The 17,895-nt window shown below is 41.2% G+C and overlaps 1 protein-coding gene and 1 pseudogene across 1 annotated transcript; one reads left to right on the top strand and one right to left on the bottom strand.

Annotated features, from left to right (window-relative positions):
- The first annotated feature begins 3,210 nt into the window (after positions 1 to 3,210).
- Positions 3,211 to 10,917, top strand: LOC111961813 (ribosome biogenesis protein NSA2 homolog). The gene is made up of 6 exons (XM_023984361.2): positions 3,211 to 3,370; positions 3,869 to 4,056; positions 4,277 to 4,427; positions 4,736 to 4,915; positions 9,931 to 10,123; positions 10,555 to 10,917. Exons 1-6 carry the CDS (start codon positions 3,368 to 3,370, stop codon positions 10,620 to 10,622), a joined length of 783 nt encoding a protein of 260 aa, XP_023840129.1. The 5' UTR covers positions 3,211 to 3,367; the 3' UTR covers positions 10,623 to 10,917.
- Positions 10,735 to 14,160, bottom strand: LOC111960894 (torsin-1A-like; annotated as a pseudogene).
- Between the last annotated feature and the right edge of the window lie 3,735 nt (positions 14,161 to 17,895).

Below are 17,895 nucleotides of genomic sequence, written 5' to 3'. Positions count from 1 at the left end.
ACATTTACATTCAAACATCATGTATATTCCACAGAAACATACTATAACAACTGAATTGTGCTCTTGTTCGGTACAAGAGTCCATTAGTCCAATCCTAGTCTCTTGTGACATGCCCATGCCACATGCTTGAACTGGATGCTGAGATTTGTCAAACCATAACTGTTCAGTTTCGAAGTGCAACAATCTCAAATCCTCCAGCCATTTCTTGTAGTTTAGGAACAGGAGGTGACGTCATCAGGCGAGGCCAGCCATCTTGTTGAGCAGGGTGTTCTGGTGCTGGAGGTTCATGGCCTCGTAGCTGTCCAGCTGGAAGGAGAAGGTGGCGTTGTCAGAGTTCGCAGGGCGGTAGAGTAGCCCTGAAACCGAGGAGGAGGAAAGATTCGATTCATTACGACCTGGGACATATTTATTAGCGCACACTGTAGAAAAAAGTGAATATGACCCTGGTAAAAGGTGCTAAACATGGACTTAGACATCGCGTCATTGTATCTGTCCCATTCTGGCGTCTGTGAGAACATGGGCAGCGCCATGGAGACCGTCTCCATTTTGTAGTCCAAATTCTGTGAGTTGGCAAACAAACTGAAAGGGTGCACACTGCCACCTAGTTTGTTTGAACGGGTATAAGGTCAAGGTTGGCGATTTACTGCTACTTGCAGTTATGGAATGTTTACTCACGGGTATACATTATTGGCTGATCCCTCCTGGTGATCTGGATGGAATTATGTGATCCTTCCTTAACCCATAGGAAGTCCCACCCAGTTGACTACTTCAAAATAGTGAAATTCCTCAATGGCGCTGCCCATGCTATAACAGGCTTTTGGGCACTAGAATCCTATCTTTCTCTATGGTGCTAACTGATGAGTCTACTATTTGTCTCTGATACAGTTATATTATGATCTGCATTTAGAATAGTGATGAAAGGGATTTGTCATTCGTTGGCAACAAGACCCACTGGAGATGAGCAAGACAAACAGCAAAACGAATAGTACAATTCACAATGCCCTTAAGTGTCTCCAATAATGACATGATTCATTTCAGAAATTGCTATTTACTTTCATTGTGGATTGGTATAAGTAGAAGATGGTCTGTCACTATGTGAGGTTTCATTTACATTTTAGTCATTTAGCAGACGCTCTAATCCAGAGCGATTTACAGGAGAAGTTAGTGTTAAATGCCTTGCTCAAGGGCACATCTACTGATTTTTCACCTAGTCAGCTCAGGGATTCAAACCAGCGACCTTTCGGTTACTGGCCCAACACGCTTAACCACTAGGCTACCTGCCGCCCCGGCGATATTAAAGTACCTCTTCTCAGCCTGGGTGTTGTCATGGCAACTCTGGATGTCCCGGCTAGCCCCTCGTTTCTGAGCCAGGTCACCCAGCATCATCCCCCCCCCCCCCCCCCCCCCCCCCCCCCCCCCCCCCAGAGCCTACAGAGAGAGACAAACAACACTTACTACTGTAGTATTACTAATGGGGACACTGTTACTACTGTAGTATTGCAATTAGGGTCACTTTTACTACCGTAGTACTACTATCACCAACGAACCCACTACTGTATTGCTAATAATGTCTTCTTCTATGAACACTCTATTTCTGTGGACACTCACAAATCCATGACGAGACTACGGTACAGTACATAGGCAGAGATCTCATTGTGTACACAGCACTATCAAACGGTGTCCCTATGCAGTTTCTGAAGATAAGCACAAATTCATAACATTGTACAAATTGGATTCGTAACATATATGAAACCATCACTCTTCCTCTCCCCCTTCGTGTCAGACCTGTGAAGAACAATTTAAATACCAACTGTAGAATCTCTGGGTGGTTCAGCTTATAGCTTTTACACAGCTTTGTGCTGTACTCAGAAGAGGGCTGGCACCCCTCAGTCTGGTTCCTCTCTAGGTTTCTTCCTAGGTTCTGGCCTTTCTAGGAAGTGTTTCCTAGCCACCGTGCTTCTGCATTGCTTGCTGTTTGGGGTTTTAGGCTGGGTTTCTGTACAGCACTTTGTGACATCAGCTGATGTAAGAAGGGCTTTATAAATACATTTGATTGATACTCTTATTTGTAAAGTGATGTTAGCTATCAGTAGGCGTATCTTCCTACATCCACACTAGATCAGGGGTTCCCAAACATTTTGCTTAGTGATCTACCAATTGAGGTTTCGTTGAGTTGGGATGATGATGTCATTTCCATTACCTGTTCTATCAGAGCTTCCCTGGCCTCCTGTAGAAGTTCCTGGTCATCTAATTGGCTGAGGGGGTTGATTTCAAACAAATGGCCATCCTCTGCTCTGGTTGGTAATCAAGTCGACCAATCCTGTGAAGCTCTTCCCGCTGCCAATTGGAATATGTGCAACAGGTAGTTTCTCATTTATAAAACAGCTTCTGCAGCATTTACTTTGCTATAAATATGATCATACTTCACTATTTTTATTCTCTAATGTGAGTGAAATGCTCACACTGTCGAGCCTTGACCACCCGCCAACGTGGCTGGGGAAATGGACATTTTACCCGCCAGTGCCAAAATCAACCCGCATTTGGCAGGTGGTGTTAATTTTAGGCCCTGCATGATTCTTAGTCATTTAGGCCTACAGTTCTCATTGTCAGATTGAACATGTGTTTTGCAGAACTCACAACCTATGCACACTTGTGAGAAACAAAAAAAAAAATTCATTCAATTTGAGTTTTGTCAATTTGTATATCTTTTGTTCGAAACGCTCCTGTCAATGTTGAGTAAGGACCCGCACCTGATTATACTTATAGAAGTAGGAATAGTCCACATGGTCTGGCAATTTCGCCCCTGCTCAACTCTAAACTTAGCACCTACTGTTGGCCTTGAACTGGCTGTAAAATAGGCTAAACACATTCTTTAAATGCCCGGAAATCATTTTTCATGATAACAATAATCAAAAACAGTAATGTATTCATATCTCAATGATGCAACTATAAGAAATCTATCCACATTTTCCTCATTTTCCTCACACTTTCCTCATGAAAGCAACCTTCAAAATACATTCGCATCAGAATTTCACTTCCGGTTTTACATTTTAAAAAGATAAGTGTAATGAGTATTAAAACTGGCCTGATTTTTATTATTTTGTATTATTAATTTATAGGTAACTCGTCAATTTAGTACAGTTTATAGTGTGCAACGGGACAGTTCCTGAACCCTCGCACCAGGTTTCATTCCGGAATTTGTTTGAGGACACTCCAATTACGTACTTCCTCTAAAATTCTGGCTTCGGGGAAAATAAACACCAACGACCCGAGCCTTAAGTCAAAACAACGAAAGATAAACATATTTGAAACAACCAGTTCAATCAAATAAGTATTGTACCTGAACACGTAACATTCAAGACACAAAATGGTAAGATATTCACGTTTCACGTTCTATATAACATATTTGATAGGAAAACGTGTTAGCATGCAAAGTTAGTTAGCTGCCTAGCTAACATGTGGCAGACGCCTGACGACAGTGTCTCATGTGTTTTGTTGGTCGAACTGCTCTAGATATAAAACCACGGCTTGTTTCAGATACATATTTGCAAATCCGATGCACAATAGTTAATATCATTTGAAATTACTATAAAACATACTTTAGGAATACGCCCGCTGAACTGAATTGTTTTGATCTTGCCTTACCTCAAGTAACTAACGCTAATCAATCAACAATTAGCTAACCAAGTTACTTTAATGGTCATCATTCCAAACATATTTTGAGGATGCTTGAGCCAAGTAAGCCGACCTTTATATATTCAGAAATCATAAATGATTTGTGATGTTTGTTTACTTAGCACACATTCAGAAAGCCCCAACCCTTTAAAAAAGAAGTCGAACTGTAATCCTTTTTTGCCTCTTACCCCAGCCCCAGAACGAACACATTGAGTTACATCGCAAGCGCCATGGCCAGCGCCTGGACCATCAGGAGAGGAAGAGGAAGAAGGAGAGCCGTGAGGCCCATGAGCGCTCACACAAAGCCAGGAAGATGATTGGTCTGAAGGCCAAACTCTACCACAAACAGAGGCACTCTGAGAAGATCCAGATGAAGAAGACGTGAGTATATATGTCGTACACTACCATGCTGCAACACCCTCTGAAAAATCAGAATAACATATATTTTTTTATTATAATGAAAGTAGTGTACTGGGCCTTTACTAGTCCTGTATTAACAGACCAATATAGCTGTCTGTAGCGCGGGCAAACAAATGTTTCCTTTGATTTGCCATTGCCGCTGTTTGTTGACAGCTATGTACCACAACCTGTCTCACCACAGCCTCAAAATGCACGAACAGAGGAAGACCAAGCAGAAGAACGACGACAAGGCGCCTGAGGGAGCAGTACCAGCCTACTTGCTGGACAGAGAGGGACAGTCACGCGCCAAGATCCTCTCCAACATGATCAAACAGAAGAGGAAGGAGAAGGCTGTGAGTATTCGATGCCTTTCTTTTACTTGTTTGTGTTTTCGTCATGTCTCACCGAAGACAGTGTATGTCTGGACAGATTATCTTGTATAAAAGGGAACAATACCTAGCTGACTAATTGTTTCAAATGTCAACATAAAACTGTATGGGTTGGTTTCCAACAATCCCATATTAAGCCTAGTCCTTAACTTAAATGCACGTTCAATGAAATTGGACCTACGTGTGCAAAGCCCAAGCCAGTTTAGTTGAAAACAGGTTCTTAAAGGTGTCCTGAAATGGTCTCTGATCGGATATTCTGTTTCTCCCTGTAGGGTAAATGGGAGGTGCCCCTGCCCAAGGTTCGGGCCCAGGGGGAGACAGAGGTGCTCAAAGTAATCCGTACAGGCAAGAGGCAGAAGAAGGCCTGGAAGAGGATGGTGACCAAAGTGTGCTTCGTAGGTGACAACTTCACCCGCAAGCCTCCCAAATATGAACGCTTCATCAGACCCATGGTAAGAAGGATGGTGCCATTACTCACTAGCATACTGTGTGTGTGTGTATAATATATATATATTTATTGTGTGTGTATATATTAGAGGTCGACCGATTTATGATTTTTCAAACGCCGATACCGATTAATCAGCCATTTAAAAAAAGTTTTTTTAATATTTTTTTTTTATATATATATTTGTAATAATGACAATTCCAACAATACTGAATGAACAATGAACACTTTTATTTTAACTTAATATAATACATCAATAAAATCAATTTAGTCTCAAATAAATAATGAAACATGTTCAATTTGGTTTAAATAATGTAAAAACACAGTGTTGGAGAAGAAAGTAAAAGTGCAATATGTGCCATGTTAAAAAGCTAATGTTTAAGTTTCTTGCTCAGAACATGAGAACATATGAAAGCTGGTGGTTCCTTTTAACATGAGTCTTCAATATTCCCAGGTAAGAAGTTTTAGGTTGTAGTTATTATAGGACTATTTCTCTCTATACCATTTGTATTTTATATACCTTTGACTATTGGATGTTCTAATAGGTACTTTAGTATTGCCAGCCTAATCTCGGGAGCTGATAGGCTTGAAGTCATAAACAGCGCAATGCTTGAAGCACAGCGAAGAGCTGCTGGCAAATGCAGGAAAGTGCTGTTTGAATGAATGCTTACGAGCATTCTGCTGCTTACCACCGCTCAGTCAGACTGCTCTATCAAATATCAAATCATAGACTTAATTATAATATAATAACACACAGAAATACGAGCCTTAGGTCATTAATATGGTCAAATCCGGAAACTATAATTTCGAAAACAAAACGTTTATTCTTTCAGTGAAATACGGAACCGTTCGGTATTTTATCTAACGGGTGGCATCCATAAGTCTAAATATTGCTGTTACATTGCACAACCTTTAATTATGTCATAATTATGTAAAATTCTGGCAAATTAGTTCGCAACGAGCCAGGCAGCCCAAACTGTTGCACATACCCTGACTCTGCGTGCAATGAACGCAATTTCCCTAGTTAATATTGCCTGCTAACATGAATTTCTTTTAACTAAATATGCAGGTTAAAAAAAACATATACTTCGGTGTATTGACTTTAAGAAAGGCATTGATGTTTATGGTTAGGTACATTCGTGCAACGATTGTGCTTTTTCGCAAATACGCTTTTGTTAAATCATCCCCCGTTTGGCGAAGTTAACTGTCTTTGTTCGGAAGAAATGGTCTTCACACAGTTCGCAACGAGCCAGGTGGCCCAAACTGCCTCTCATACCCTGACTCTGTTGCACAGAACGCAAGAGAAGTGACACAATTTCCCTCGTTAAAAGAAATTAATGTTAGCAGGCAATATTATCTAAATATGCAGGTTTAAAAATATATACTTGTGTATTGATTTTAAGAAAGGAGTTGATGTTTATGGTTAGGTACACATTGGTGCAACAACAGTGCTTTTTTCACGAATGCGCTTGTTAAATCACCCGTTTGGCGAAGTAAGCTGTGATTCAATGATAAATTAACAGGCACCGCATCGATTATATGCAACACAGGACATGCTAGATAAACTAGTAATATCATCAACCATGTGTAGTTAACTAGTGATTATGTTAAGATTGATAGTTTTTTATAAGATAAGTTTAATGCTAGCTAGCACCTTACCGTGGCTCCTTGCTGCACTCGCATAACAGGTAGTTCGCCTGCCACGCAGTCTCCTCGTGGAGTGCAATGTAATCGGCCATAATCGGTGTCCAAAAATGCCCGATTACCGATTGTTATGAAAACTTGAAATTGGCCCTAATTAATCGGCCATTCCGATTAATCGGTCGACCTCTAGTGTATATGTATGTGTGTGTGTGTGTGTGTGTGTGTGTGTGTGTGTGTATGTAAACATATACGTGTATGTATGTGTGTGTGTGTGTAAACATGTATGTGTGTGTGTGTATATATGCGTGTGTGTGTATGTAAGCATATACGTGTGTGTGTGTGTGTATACATACAATTATAGGCAATGATACCAAATACTAATTGTGTATACATACACACACACACACACGTATGTATATATACATACATACAGTTGAAGTCAGATTTTGAGAATGAAATGTCAGAATAATAGTAGAGAGAATTATTTCTTTCATCTTTTATTTCTTTCATCACATTCCCAGTGGGTCCGAAGTTTACATGCACTCAATTAGTATTTGGTATCGTTGCCTATAATTGTTTAACTTGGGTCAAACGTTTTGGGTAGCGTTCCACAAGCTTCCCAGAATAAGTTGGGTGAATTTTGGCCCATTCCTCCTGACAGAGCTGGTGTAACTGAGTCAGGTTTGTAGGCCTTGCTCGCGCACACTTTTTCAGTTCTGCCCACACATTTTCTATAGGATTGAGGTCAGGGCTTTGTGATGGCCACTCCAATACCTTGACTTTGTTGTCTTTAAGACATTTTGCCACAACTTTGGAAGTATGCTTGGGGTCATTGTCCATTTGGAAGACCCATTTGCGACCAAGCTTTAACTTCCTGACTGATGTCTTGAGATGTTGCTTTAATATATCCACATCATTTTCCTACCTCATGATGCCATCTATTTTGTGAAGTGCACCAGTCCCTCCTGCAGTGACCAAAAAGTTATTTTGTTTGCATTTACGTGTCCCCATTACCAGTAAAACGTAATCAAAACATATTTTTTGCTGTTTCGTTGTTGTTAAGTCATTTCATTCTCAACCAGGATTTCATCATCCATGTCAAGCAGTGAAGTTTCAGCTTTGTCTGTCCGTGGCCTCTATTCCTCGGTGTGCACTGTCACTGTGTCCGTTTCCATCTTGTCCAGCTGTGTATGTAACATTTCACGTAAACCCTGTTTCTTGTCTGCATCGAAGTAACGGTCCTTGTACCTAGCATCGAGCATGGGGGCAACACAGTAAAGAGGCTCAGAGAGAGAATGCCGCCAAATCGTTTGTTCTCAGCCTTGAGTACTTTTGTAAGTTTTAACCCCTCGGTCTGTGTCGGCAGTTTTGTTGAGCAGGCGTTTCAATGCCATGACAGAGGGTATCACGTCTGCTGACGCAGTTGATTAGCTTATTTCTTGATTCAGTTGTTCGAATGGAGCAAGGAGTGTGTTCATGTTTCAAACATGTTCTCAAATGCCATTGAAATGGCAGCAGCGGTATGAGAACCAGCACATTCTTGATCATGCAATACGGCTTTCTTCAGTACGAAATCCTTATCGACCCACTGTGCTGTCAGACTCTGCATGCTCATGGGGCTGACATCGTTGGTCCAAATGTCAGTCGTGAAGCTAATACCAGTGGTGCCCATAGCAAGTAGCTCATGGATGTGTTTCAACAATACTGTAACTCCGGTAGGGCAACATCTGAAAAATAGCGCCTACTTGGTAGTGTGTACCGGTGCTCGAAGAGTCGGGGAAAGCCAACATCATCCACAACAGAGAAAGGTTGATTGTCAAGGGCAATGAATTCCATTATCTTGGCGTTTTAATGGATTTTGCCTTTTGAGTTGTCTCGCTGAAATGTTCTTACTCTTTCAAATGACTGCTCGACTTGAACTTGTTTAGTTGTTGGACGTGTGCGCTTAGTATTTTTCTGCTTTGGTTCTGTGTAGCGCTGTATTTTTCATGGCATAGGTAGATGACGTAGTGACGTTATAGGTATGCACATCAGCTTCGACATCGGTTTTGCACATCGGTGTTAAACTAGACATCGGACCGATGTTGGCGTTTTTTGCTAATATCGCTCAATTCCGATATGCTCACTTTTTATATTGTGCATCCCTAATATTTATATTGCAAGTTCGGCCAACTTTGATCTAGGTATAATTTCACAAGCTCTGAATTCAGCTAACAAGGCAAAACAGTTGAATATTTATAAACACACCCTGCTGTCCGTCTCCACCTGTTTGAACAGCATGCTAGCCTGTCCACTTTGTTCACATGTTGAAATCAAGTGGCCTACCTTATTTCTCAGAATGGGAACGAGTTGCCAATTCCATATAATTGTTTAATGCTTATTGCACATTTTATAAAACCGACTAAACGGCCTGTATAGCAATCTTTATTTGACTAAAATGCTGCAGTAATGCGTGTGAAACTGAGCATTAATTTTCCACAATGAAAATTGGTACATCTGTTTTTAGTAGTGTATGCTCTGCTCAAGATTTGAGTTGAAACATCAACAGGGTATGGTTCGAAAGGTTAATTTATCCTCCTACAGTAAAATGTCTCCATGTGTTTCGAATGTCCATATGACCGATTTCTGTTGGACCAAACCTCAAATGCAAGTTGAAACTGTTTGAGTGGTAGGGGGAGGAGCTTGGGAGAAAGAGCCGAATCAGAGCTTTCACTCTCGCCAAAATCTGTACAAATTAAGCCCAATACGTTTCTATGGGCTTATTTTTATCCTAAGCTTGTCACCTGCCTTCCCGCCTTTGGGACAACGACTCCCATTGTTAGTGCGGAGACATGAGCATCTCGTCATTATATACAGATCTCTGGTGTGAATGGAAAGGTGCACAGATGGAGCGAACGAGACAAGACCAAAAAGACATGAGAACAAGTGGATATAAACACACAAATACAAAACTAAATTATGCGATACAGGCATTTTGGAATATCACGCAAAAAGATAATTAATTTGAATGTATCCCCCAGCCCTAATGTGTATGTTCTCTAATATACAGTATTTGGCATGTTGACACTTTTCTCAGTTAGTTGCAGTGTTTGAAACTTTGACGTGTAAACACCCTCATCACTGTGTGAGCAACTACATTTTACAAATGTATCAGTCTAGATCAACTTAGTTACAACCAGTGCATTCAACTAAATGACGTAAAACAACTTAAATTGACTTGACTTAAACCTTTTTGCTCTTTGGGGACCATTGGCAAACTTCCTCCAGTGGGCTCAGTGTTGAACAGAGTTTTCCACTTCTTTCAATGATGTTCCTAGTGAAGAGGGAAAAAAAACTGAAATAAATGTCCTACCTGCCTCTGCCCTTTCCTCTCTTCAGGGTCTACGCTTCAAAAAGGCCCATGTGACCCACCCGGAGCTGAAGGCCACATTCTGTCTTCCCATCCTGGGTGTGAAGAAGAACCCCTCGTCACCCCTCTACACCACCCTGGGGGTCATCACCAAGGGAACCGTAGTAGAGGTCAACGTCAGCGAGCTGGGCCTGGTAACGCAGGGGGGAAAGGTCATCTGGGGTGAGTCAGCTCCTGTCCTCTCACATGGATATTTATCTGGATCAGTATGGGCCGGTTTCCCGGACACCAATTTAAGCCTAGCTCTAGACTAAAAAGCACTTTCCATGGAGATTCTCCATTAAACATGCTTAGTCCACGACTAAGCTTAAACTGTCTGGGAACCCGGCCCTATATATGTTATTTATTTAATCAGAGGGCTGCAGAATTTTGGGGGTTGGTGTAGTCCGGCATTGCTACAGGAGAATGTATACTTTTATTAAACGGTGCAGAAATGTCTGATTATAAGACGGGTGTGGCCAAAGTAAAAAATAGTGAGTGATGGCAATGTATTAGATTGATCTCACTCCTGACAACACTATATAAAACTGCATACAATCTCAGTGTAATTCAATTTCTGAAATGTAGGGATTAAAATGTCTCTTCTTCCTCAGGTAAATACGCCCAGGTGACAAATAACCCAGAGAACGACGGCTGCATTAATGCTGTACTGCTGGTGTAAAATGAAGAACTCTATGGGCCGTTTTCCCGGACACAGATTAAGCCTAGTACTGGACTAAAGCATTTATGGAGATTGACCTTGTTTAATAGTCTAGGACTAGGCTTAATCTGTGTCCGGGAAACCGCTCCTCTATACAGACTGTGCCTGTAAGATGCAGCCAGAGTTGGGACTGGCATGGAATAACAGACATCTGTGGTTAAACCGTGTGTTGGAGATGGAGAAAACATCAGATGGCATATTTTGCAACAAGGTGTCGTAACTAAATTCTGGACTGTGAATAAAAATGTTTGTCAAATACAGTTGTCATTTATTTTTCTGATTTTCTTGGTTGCATATTGCCTCACAACAAGATTCATATGTGACTGCGCTCTGAGAAGGGGGTGTCCTTCAAAACTGATTAAGATCAATGCTTGTGAAAAAGGATGGTGTGAGAAAGGGAGAAAGTCAGCCTATACAAGTGTCCTGCACTCCTCAGAAAGGTCTGACAGCAGGCAAGCCCGTTGATGTCCGGATACCTGAGGGTCATCCACTTTCTGTCACTGACTGGCGGAGATGTTCTCATTAAGAAAGTCCCCACAGTAGAGTAGGCGGTAGATGTTCCCTTTTTCTTTGCCGTCGGGAACTGCAGACCAATTTATCAGACCTACAAAATCACCTTTCATCATAAATTAGTACTCATTATGATTCGTAGATCGTTCATTCCGCAACTGCAATGCTGTGTAGTGGGCCAGCTTGCTGATGGTCTTGCAGCCCTTTACGGAGAAGAGCTCTGTTTTGGGGAAGTAAATCATTTCTCTGGCAGACTGGTTAGCAACTTCCTGGTTGGGCTTCAGGCCCGTGGCAGCCATCTCAACCATGCCACACATCAGAACGTGTTTGTACTCCAGAGGCAGGAAGGGGACGAAGAAGTCCACCAGGCTCATCAGACTAGTGTGCCAGAACCCACCTTTACAGAGAAGGTGAGAACGAGACAGTAATAAGATGGGTTAGGGAGAAGAAACAAGGATGGACAGAATAAAACAGGAATTTTGTATTTGAGGTCTAAAACGCCTTGTTTTCTAATTCCAGGATTATAAACAAAAGGGATGAATCTTAACAGACAGACGTGTGATTTGATCTTTCAATGCATGATTTGTTAAATACGAGAATGAGTTACAACAGTGCATCTAAAGAGTGATAGTGAACAGCTGGCGTACTCTGCTTGTTGTTGAACACGGACAAGGAGAGCGGTGTTTCCAAATCCTTCAGCTCTGTCTCGCCCTGCTCTCCAGAAGTCCAGGGCCACCTGAACTATTTTATCTCCTCCAGCGTTGCTATGGAGATGAGCAACACACAGTAAATATTAAGGGATCAGAAATAACTTTAATTTTGTATGATTAAATGTCTTATTGACAGCTGACTTTCAGCTAAGTAAAATACTAGTCACTACAGGTCACTTAGTTGTGGGAAAGATAGGATAATGGATGCCTGTACAGTTGTGGCCAAAATTTGAGAATGACACAAATATTAACTTTCACAAAGTCTGCTGCCTCAGTTTGTGTGAGGGCAATTTGCATATACTCCAGAATGTTATGAAGAGTGATCAGATGAATTGCAATTAATTGCTAAGTCCCTCTTGGCCATGCAAATGAACTGAATCCCCAAAAACATTTCCACTGCATTTCAGCCCTGCCACAAAAGGACCAGCTGACATGTCAGTGATTTTCTCGTGAACACCGGTGTGAGTGTTTACAAGGACAAGGCTGGAGATCACTCTGTCATGCTGATTGAGTTCGAATAACAGACTGGAAGCTTGGAATCATTGTTCTTCCTCGCCAACCATGGTTACCTGCAAGGAAACACATGCCGTCATCATTGCTTTGCACAAAAAGGGCTTCACAGGCAAGGATATTGCTGCCAGTAAGATTGCACCTAAATAAACAATTTATCGGATCATCAAAAACTTAAAGGAGAGCGGTTCAATTGTTGTGAAGAATGCTTCAGGGTGCCCAAGAAAGTCCAGCAAGCGCCAGGAACGTCTCCTAAAGTTGATTCAGCTGCGGGATCGGGGCACCACCAGTACAGAGCTTGATCAGGAATGGCAGCAGGCAGGTGTGAGTGCATCTGCACACACAGTGAGGTGACGGCTTTTGGAGGATGGCCTGGTGTCAAGAAGGGCAGCAAAAAAGCTACTTCTCTCCAGGAAAAGCATCAGGGACACACTGATATTCTGCAAAAGGTACAGGGATTGGACTGCTGAGGACTTGGGTAAAGTCATTTTCTCTGATGAATCCCCTTTCTGATTGTTTGGGGCATCCGGAAAAAAGCTTGTCTGGAGAAGACAAGGTGAGCGCTACCATCAGTTCTGTGTCATGTCAACAGTAAATCATCCTGAGACCATTCATGTGTGGGGTTGCTTCTCAGCCAAGGGAGTGGGCTCACTCACAATTTTGCCTAAGAACACAGCCATGAATAAAGAATGGTACCAACACATCCTCCGAGAGCAACTTCTCCCAACCATCCAGGAACAGTTTGGTGACCAACAATGCTTTTTCCAGCATGATGGAGCACCTTGCCATAAGGCAAAAGMGATAACTAAGTGGCTCGGGGAACAAAACAAGGATATTTTGGGTCCATGGCCAGGAAACTCCCCAGACCTTAATCCCATTGAGAACTTGTGGTCAATCCTCAAGAAGKGTGTGGACAAACAAAAACCCATAAATTCTGACAAACTCCAAGCATTGATTATGAAAGAATGGGCTGCCATCAGTCAGGATGTGGCCCAGAAGCTAATTGACAGCATGCCAGGGCGGATTGCAGAGGTCTTGAAAAGAAGGGTCAATACTGCAAATATTGACTCTTTGCATCAACCTCATGTAATTGTCAATAAAAGCCGTTGACACTTATGAAACGCTTGTAATTATACTTCAGTATTCCATAGTAACATCTGACAAAAATTTCTAAAGACACTGAAGCAGCAAACGTTGTGGAAATTAATATTTATGTCATTCTCAAAACTTTTGGCCACAACCGTAGATCTAGTTGAAGAAAATACTAAAGTTATTTCTTAAACACACACTGCTGGTCTGTCTCCCCTACTTGAGGAAGATGAAGATGGCTTGGCAGTAGGAGTCCCCGTCCAGTTTTTGGTAGTAGTCCAGGTAGGGCTTTATACAGTCGATCAGATCAGCGTCCATCTTGTCCATGTCATCAAAGATGAACATGGAGCGTGGGCAGTTGGTGACATTGCCTTTGATCCACTGCTGCAGCTCTGACTGGATAATGGGGATAAACACAACAGTATTAAACACAGACTAGAGCTGTGAAGAATAACTTACAGCATAGCCACAAAATACATTTACGTCCTATATCTTACTTTGTAGTTCTCAATCTCTGATGGGGGGAAGTGAACTGTAGATGCAAACTGGTGGATGAAACGGCTGGCCATGCCCTCCTTATAGATGTTTTCAGCTATCAGCTGGCTGACAAAGTTCTTCCCTGTGCCAGTCCAGCCATGTAGAGAAAGCACCAGGGTCTCTTTAGGGGTTTTATTGTTCATGATATGATATGTGTAATGGAAACGGCAGATATGAGACATTTTCTAATGCAAAGCATTTTTATTTGTCCAACGGGTGGATTTTTTTTCTGTCTAACTTTCTTATTTCGACAATGATGGTAACTGTGTTTTTCGAATAAATAATGATTGCCGAATCATTTTGAAGGTAGGACTATGCGGGGCACGTGATGTTACCGCGTAACTATAAAGTTCCACTTAATAATTGTGTCTTCACGCCTTATAAAATACTTTTTTTCAATATGACTTTCATGAATGCTTGAATTGCTTCGCCTTGCTTTTCTGTTTGGCTGGCAAGTTTCACCATCCATTTTCTTAACTAGGCAAGTCAGTTAACAAATTCGTATTTACAATGACGGTCTACCAGAAGGCAAAAGTCCTCCTGCGGGGACGGGGGCTGGGATTAAAAATAAAATACAAATATAGGACAAAACACACATGACAAAAGAGACACCATAACACTACATAAAGAGAGACCTAAGTCAGTTAAGAACAAATTCTTATTTACGATGACGGCAAAAGGCCTCCTACGGGGACGGGAGCTGGGATAAGAAATATATACAGTACACACATACATACACATATATAGGACAAAAACACACCACGACAAGAGAGACCTAAGACAACAACATAGCAAGGCAGTAACACATGACAACACAGCATGTCGCTCCTAGTGGCCCGGGGACTTTAAAACCTGTTTGGGATAGGGGGCAGCATTTTCACTTTTGGATGAATTGGTGCCCAAATTGAACGGCCTCCTACTCTGTTCCAGATGATAACATATGCATATTATTATTACTATTTGATAGAAAACTCTCTGAAGTTTCTAAAACCGTTTGAATTATGTCTGTGAGTATAACAGAACTCATTTGGCAGGCAAACTTCCAAACAGGATGTGGAAAATCTGAAAAGGGTCGATGTGAAAGTCATCGCCTATTCAAATCTCTGTAATTTATGGATCTGTTTGCACTTCATACGCCTTCCACTAGATGTCAACAGTCAGTAGAACGTGGAATGAAGCCTCTAGTGTGATGTGGGGCTGGATGGGAGCTATTTGAGTGACTGGTCTGGCAGATTTCCAGTTCCTGGCCACGCACGCTAGCCATGCGATGTCCATGTGTGCCATGAGTTATACAGACATGAAGAAATGCTCCGGTTGGGACGTTATTGGATATATATGATAACAACATCCTAAAGACTGATTCTCTACTAATTTTGACCAGTTTATTCGACTTGTAATATAACTTTTTGAAGTTTTCATCCGACGTTTGCCTTCAATGCGCCGGTGTTTGGACACGTGTACTACACATGCTAGATAAAGTTGCTAATATGACATAAGTAATGGACATTGTCGAACAAAAAAACGATTTATTGTGGAAATAGGATTCCTGGCATTGCATTCTGATGAAGATATTCAAAGGTAAGGGAATATTTATGATGTAATTTCGTATTTCTGTTGACTCCAACATGGCGGAGAAATGTTATTTATATTTGAGCGCCGTCTCAGATTATTGCATGGTGTGCTTTTTACTAAATATTTTTTTTTTAAAATCTGACACAGCGGTTGCATTAAGAACCAGTGTATCTTTAATTATATGTAAAACATGTATCTTTCATCAAAGTTTATGATGAGTATTTATGTTAGATGACGTGGCTCTCTAAAATTTCTCCGGATATTTTGGAGTCATTTCTGAACATGGCACCAATGTAAACCAAGATTTGTGGCTATAAATATGCACATTATCGAACGAAATGTAAATGTATTGTGTAACATGATGTCATATGAGTGTCATCTGATGAAGATGTTCAAAGGTTAGTGATTAATTTTATCTCTATTTCTGGGTTTTGTGAAAGCTATCTTTGCTGGGAAAAATGGCTGTGTGTTTTTTGGATTTGGTGGTGAGCTAACATAAATATATGTTGTGTTTTCGCTGTAAAACATGTAAAAAATCGGACATGTTGGCTGGATTCACAAGATGTTTATCTTTCATTTGCTGTATTGGACTTGTTAATGTGTGAAAGTTAAATATTTCTAAAACATATTTTTGAATTTTGTGCACTGCCTTTTCAGTGGAATGTTGGGGGGGGGGGGGACCCCTGGGCTAGAAAGGTTAATGCAAGGAAACTCAAATCAGTTTTACCTCATCTCTACCAGCATTTTAAATGTGCAACCAGAGGGGGAAGAAAATTCTAGACCACCTTTACTCCACACTCAGAGACGCGTACAACGCTCTTCCTCGCCCTCCATTTCGCAAATCTGACCATAATTCTATCCTCCTGATTCCCTCTTAAAGCAGGAATCGCCAGTGACTCGGTCAATAAGAAAGTGGTCATATGAAGCAGATGCTAAGCTACAGGACTGGAATATGTTCCGGGATTCTTCCGATGGCATCGAGGAGTACACCACATCAGTCACTGGCTTCATCAATAAGTGCATCGATGACGTTGTCCCCATGGTGACCGTACTTACCTCGACTAACCCGTGCCCATTCACATGGACTCTGTACCAGTACCCCCTGTATAGCCTCGCTATTGTTATTTTACTGCTGCTCTTAAATTATTTGTTACTTTTATTTCTTGTTTTTTAGGTATTTTTCTTAACTGCATTGTTGGTTAAGAGCTTGTAAGTAAGCATTTCACTGTAAGGTCTAAACCTGTTCTATTCGGCGCATGTGACATATACAATTTGATTTGTACAGCACAAAGGTAGCGACAACAATAAATCACGCAAAGCAGCCACAACTGTCAGTAAAGTGTCCATGATTGAGTCTTTAAATTAAGAGAAATCATTAGAATCACAGCAAATAGTAATTATGTATTTGTGTAATGTATTATTTCCATGCTGGCTTCCCGCTACCTAAAACATGAAACATTTAAGTGGAAGGGCATACAGGCTGTCGCCAATTTATTAATGCGCAAATTCGTATATTTTCTATGCAAACTTTCTAAATGTCGATTAAAAAAAGTTTTTTTTTAAATCACTGGACAAAGATGCACTATGCAGAAACTACTCCACTATTTTCTGGATAATAAAATTCTAATAGCGTGCCTAATTTCAGTTTGTGACAAAACAAGCATGTATAGTGTAGAGCAGGGTTTCCTTAAATCGGTCCTGGTTTTTGCCCTAGCACTGCACAGCTGATTCAAATAAAGCTTGATGATTAGTTGGTTATTTGAATCAGCTGTGTAGTGTTCGGGCAAAAACCAAAACGAGCACGCTGGGGCAGGCCCAGGCCTGAGGTTGGGAAACCTTGGCGTAAACAATCATTGTACCATCTAAACCGCTGTGAAATATTGTATTTTCTGCTGTTTGAAACTGATGTACAGAACCGAAAATTAAGAAATTGTGCACATAGTCTAAGAAGAGGTAGCTCTGTTCTAACTTTCAATGAGAATGACATATCTTTAACGTATTTCTATGAATTTGGTCGGGTCGCTCAAAAAGTTACATATTGCTGCGTTAACCTCTCTAGGGTGTGGGACGGTAGCGTCTCACCTTGTCAACAGCCAGTGAAAGTGCAGGGCGCCAAATTCAAAACAACAGAAATCCCATAATTATAATTCCTCAAGCATACAAGTATTTCACACCATTTTAAAGATACACTTCTTGTTAATCCCACACAGTGTCCGATTTCAAAAAGGCTTTACAGCGAAAGCATCACAAACGATTATGTTAGGTCCCCGCAAAATCACAGAAAAACACAGCCATTTTTCCAGCCA

The sequence above is a fragment of the Salvelinus sp. IW2-2015 genome, linkage group LG4q.1:29 (genome assembly GCF_002910315.2).
Source record: "Salvelinus sp. IW2-2015 linkage group LG4q.1:29, ASM291031v2, whole genome shotgun sequence".
Taxonomy (NCBI): Eukaryota; Metazoa; Chordata; class Actinopteri; order Salmoniformes; family Salmonidae; genus Salvelinus; species Salvelinus sp. IW2-2015.
Note: the sequence above shows the minus strand (reverse complement) of the source record. Positions and strands in the feature narration are given on the sequence as shown.

What these genes read in the sequence shown, in the direction of transcription:
- LOC111961813 (XM_023984361.2), top strand. An exon ending in AGAAGAGGAAGGAGAAGGCT is followed by an intron (nt 4,428 to 4,735) that starts GTGAGTATTCGA and finishes TTCTCCCTGTAG; the next exon opens with GGTAAATGGGAGGTGCCCCT. An exon ending in GGGGGGAAAGGTCATCTGGG is followed by an intron (nt 10,124 to 10,554) that starts GTGAGTCAGCTC and finishes CTTCTTCCTCAG; the next exon opens with GTAAATACGCCCAGGTGACA.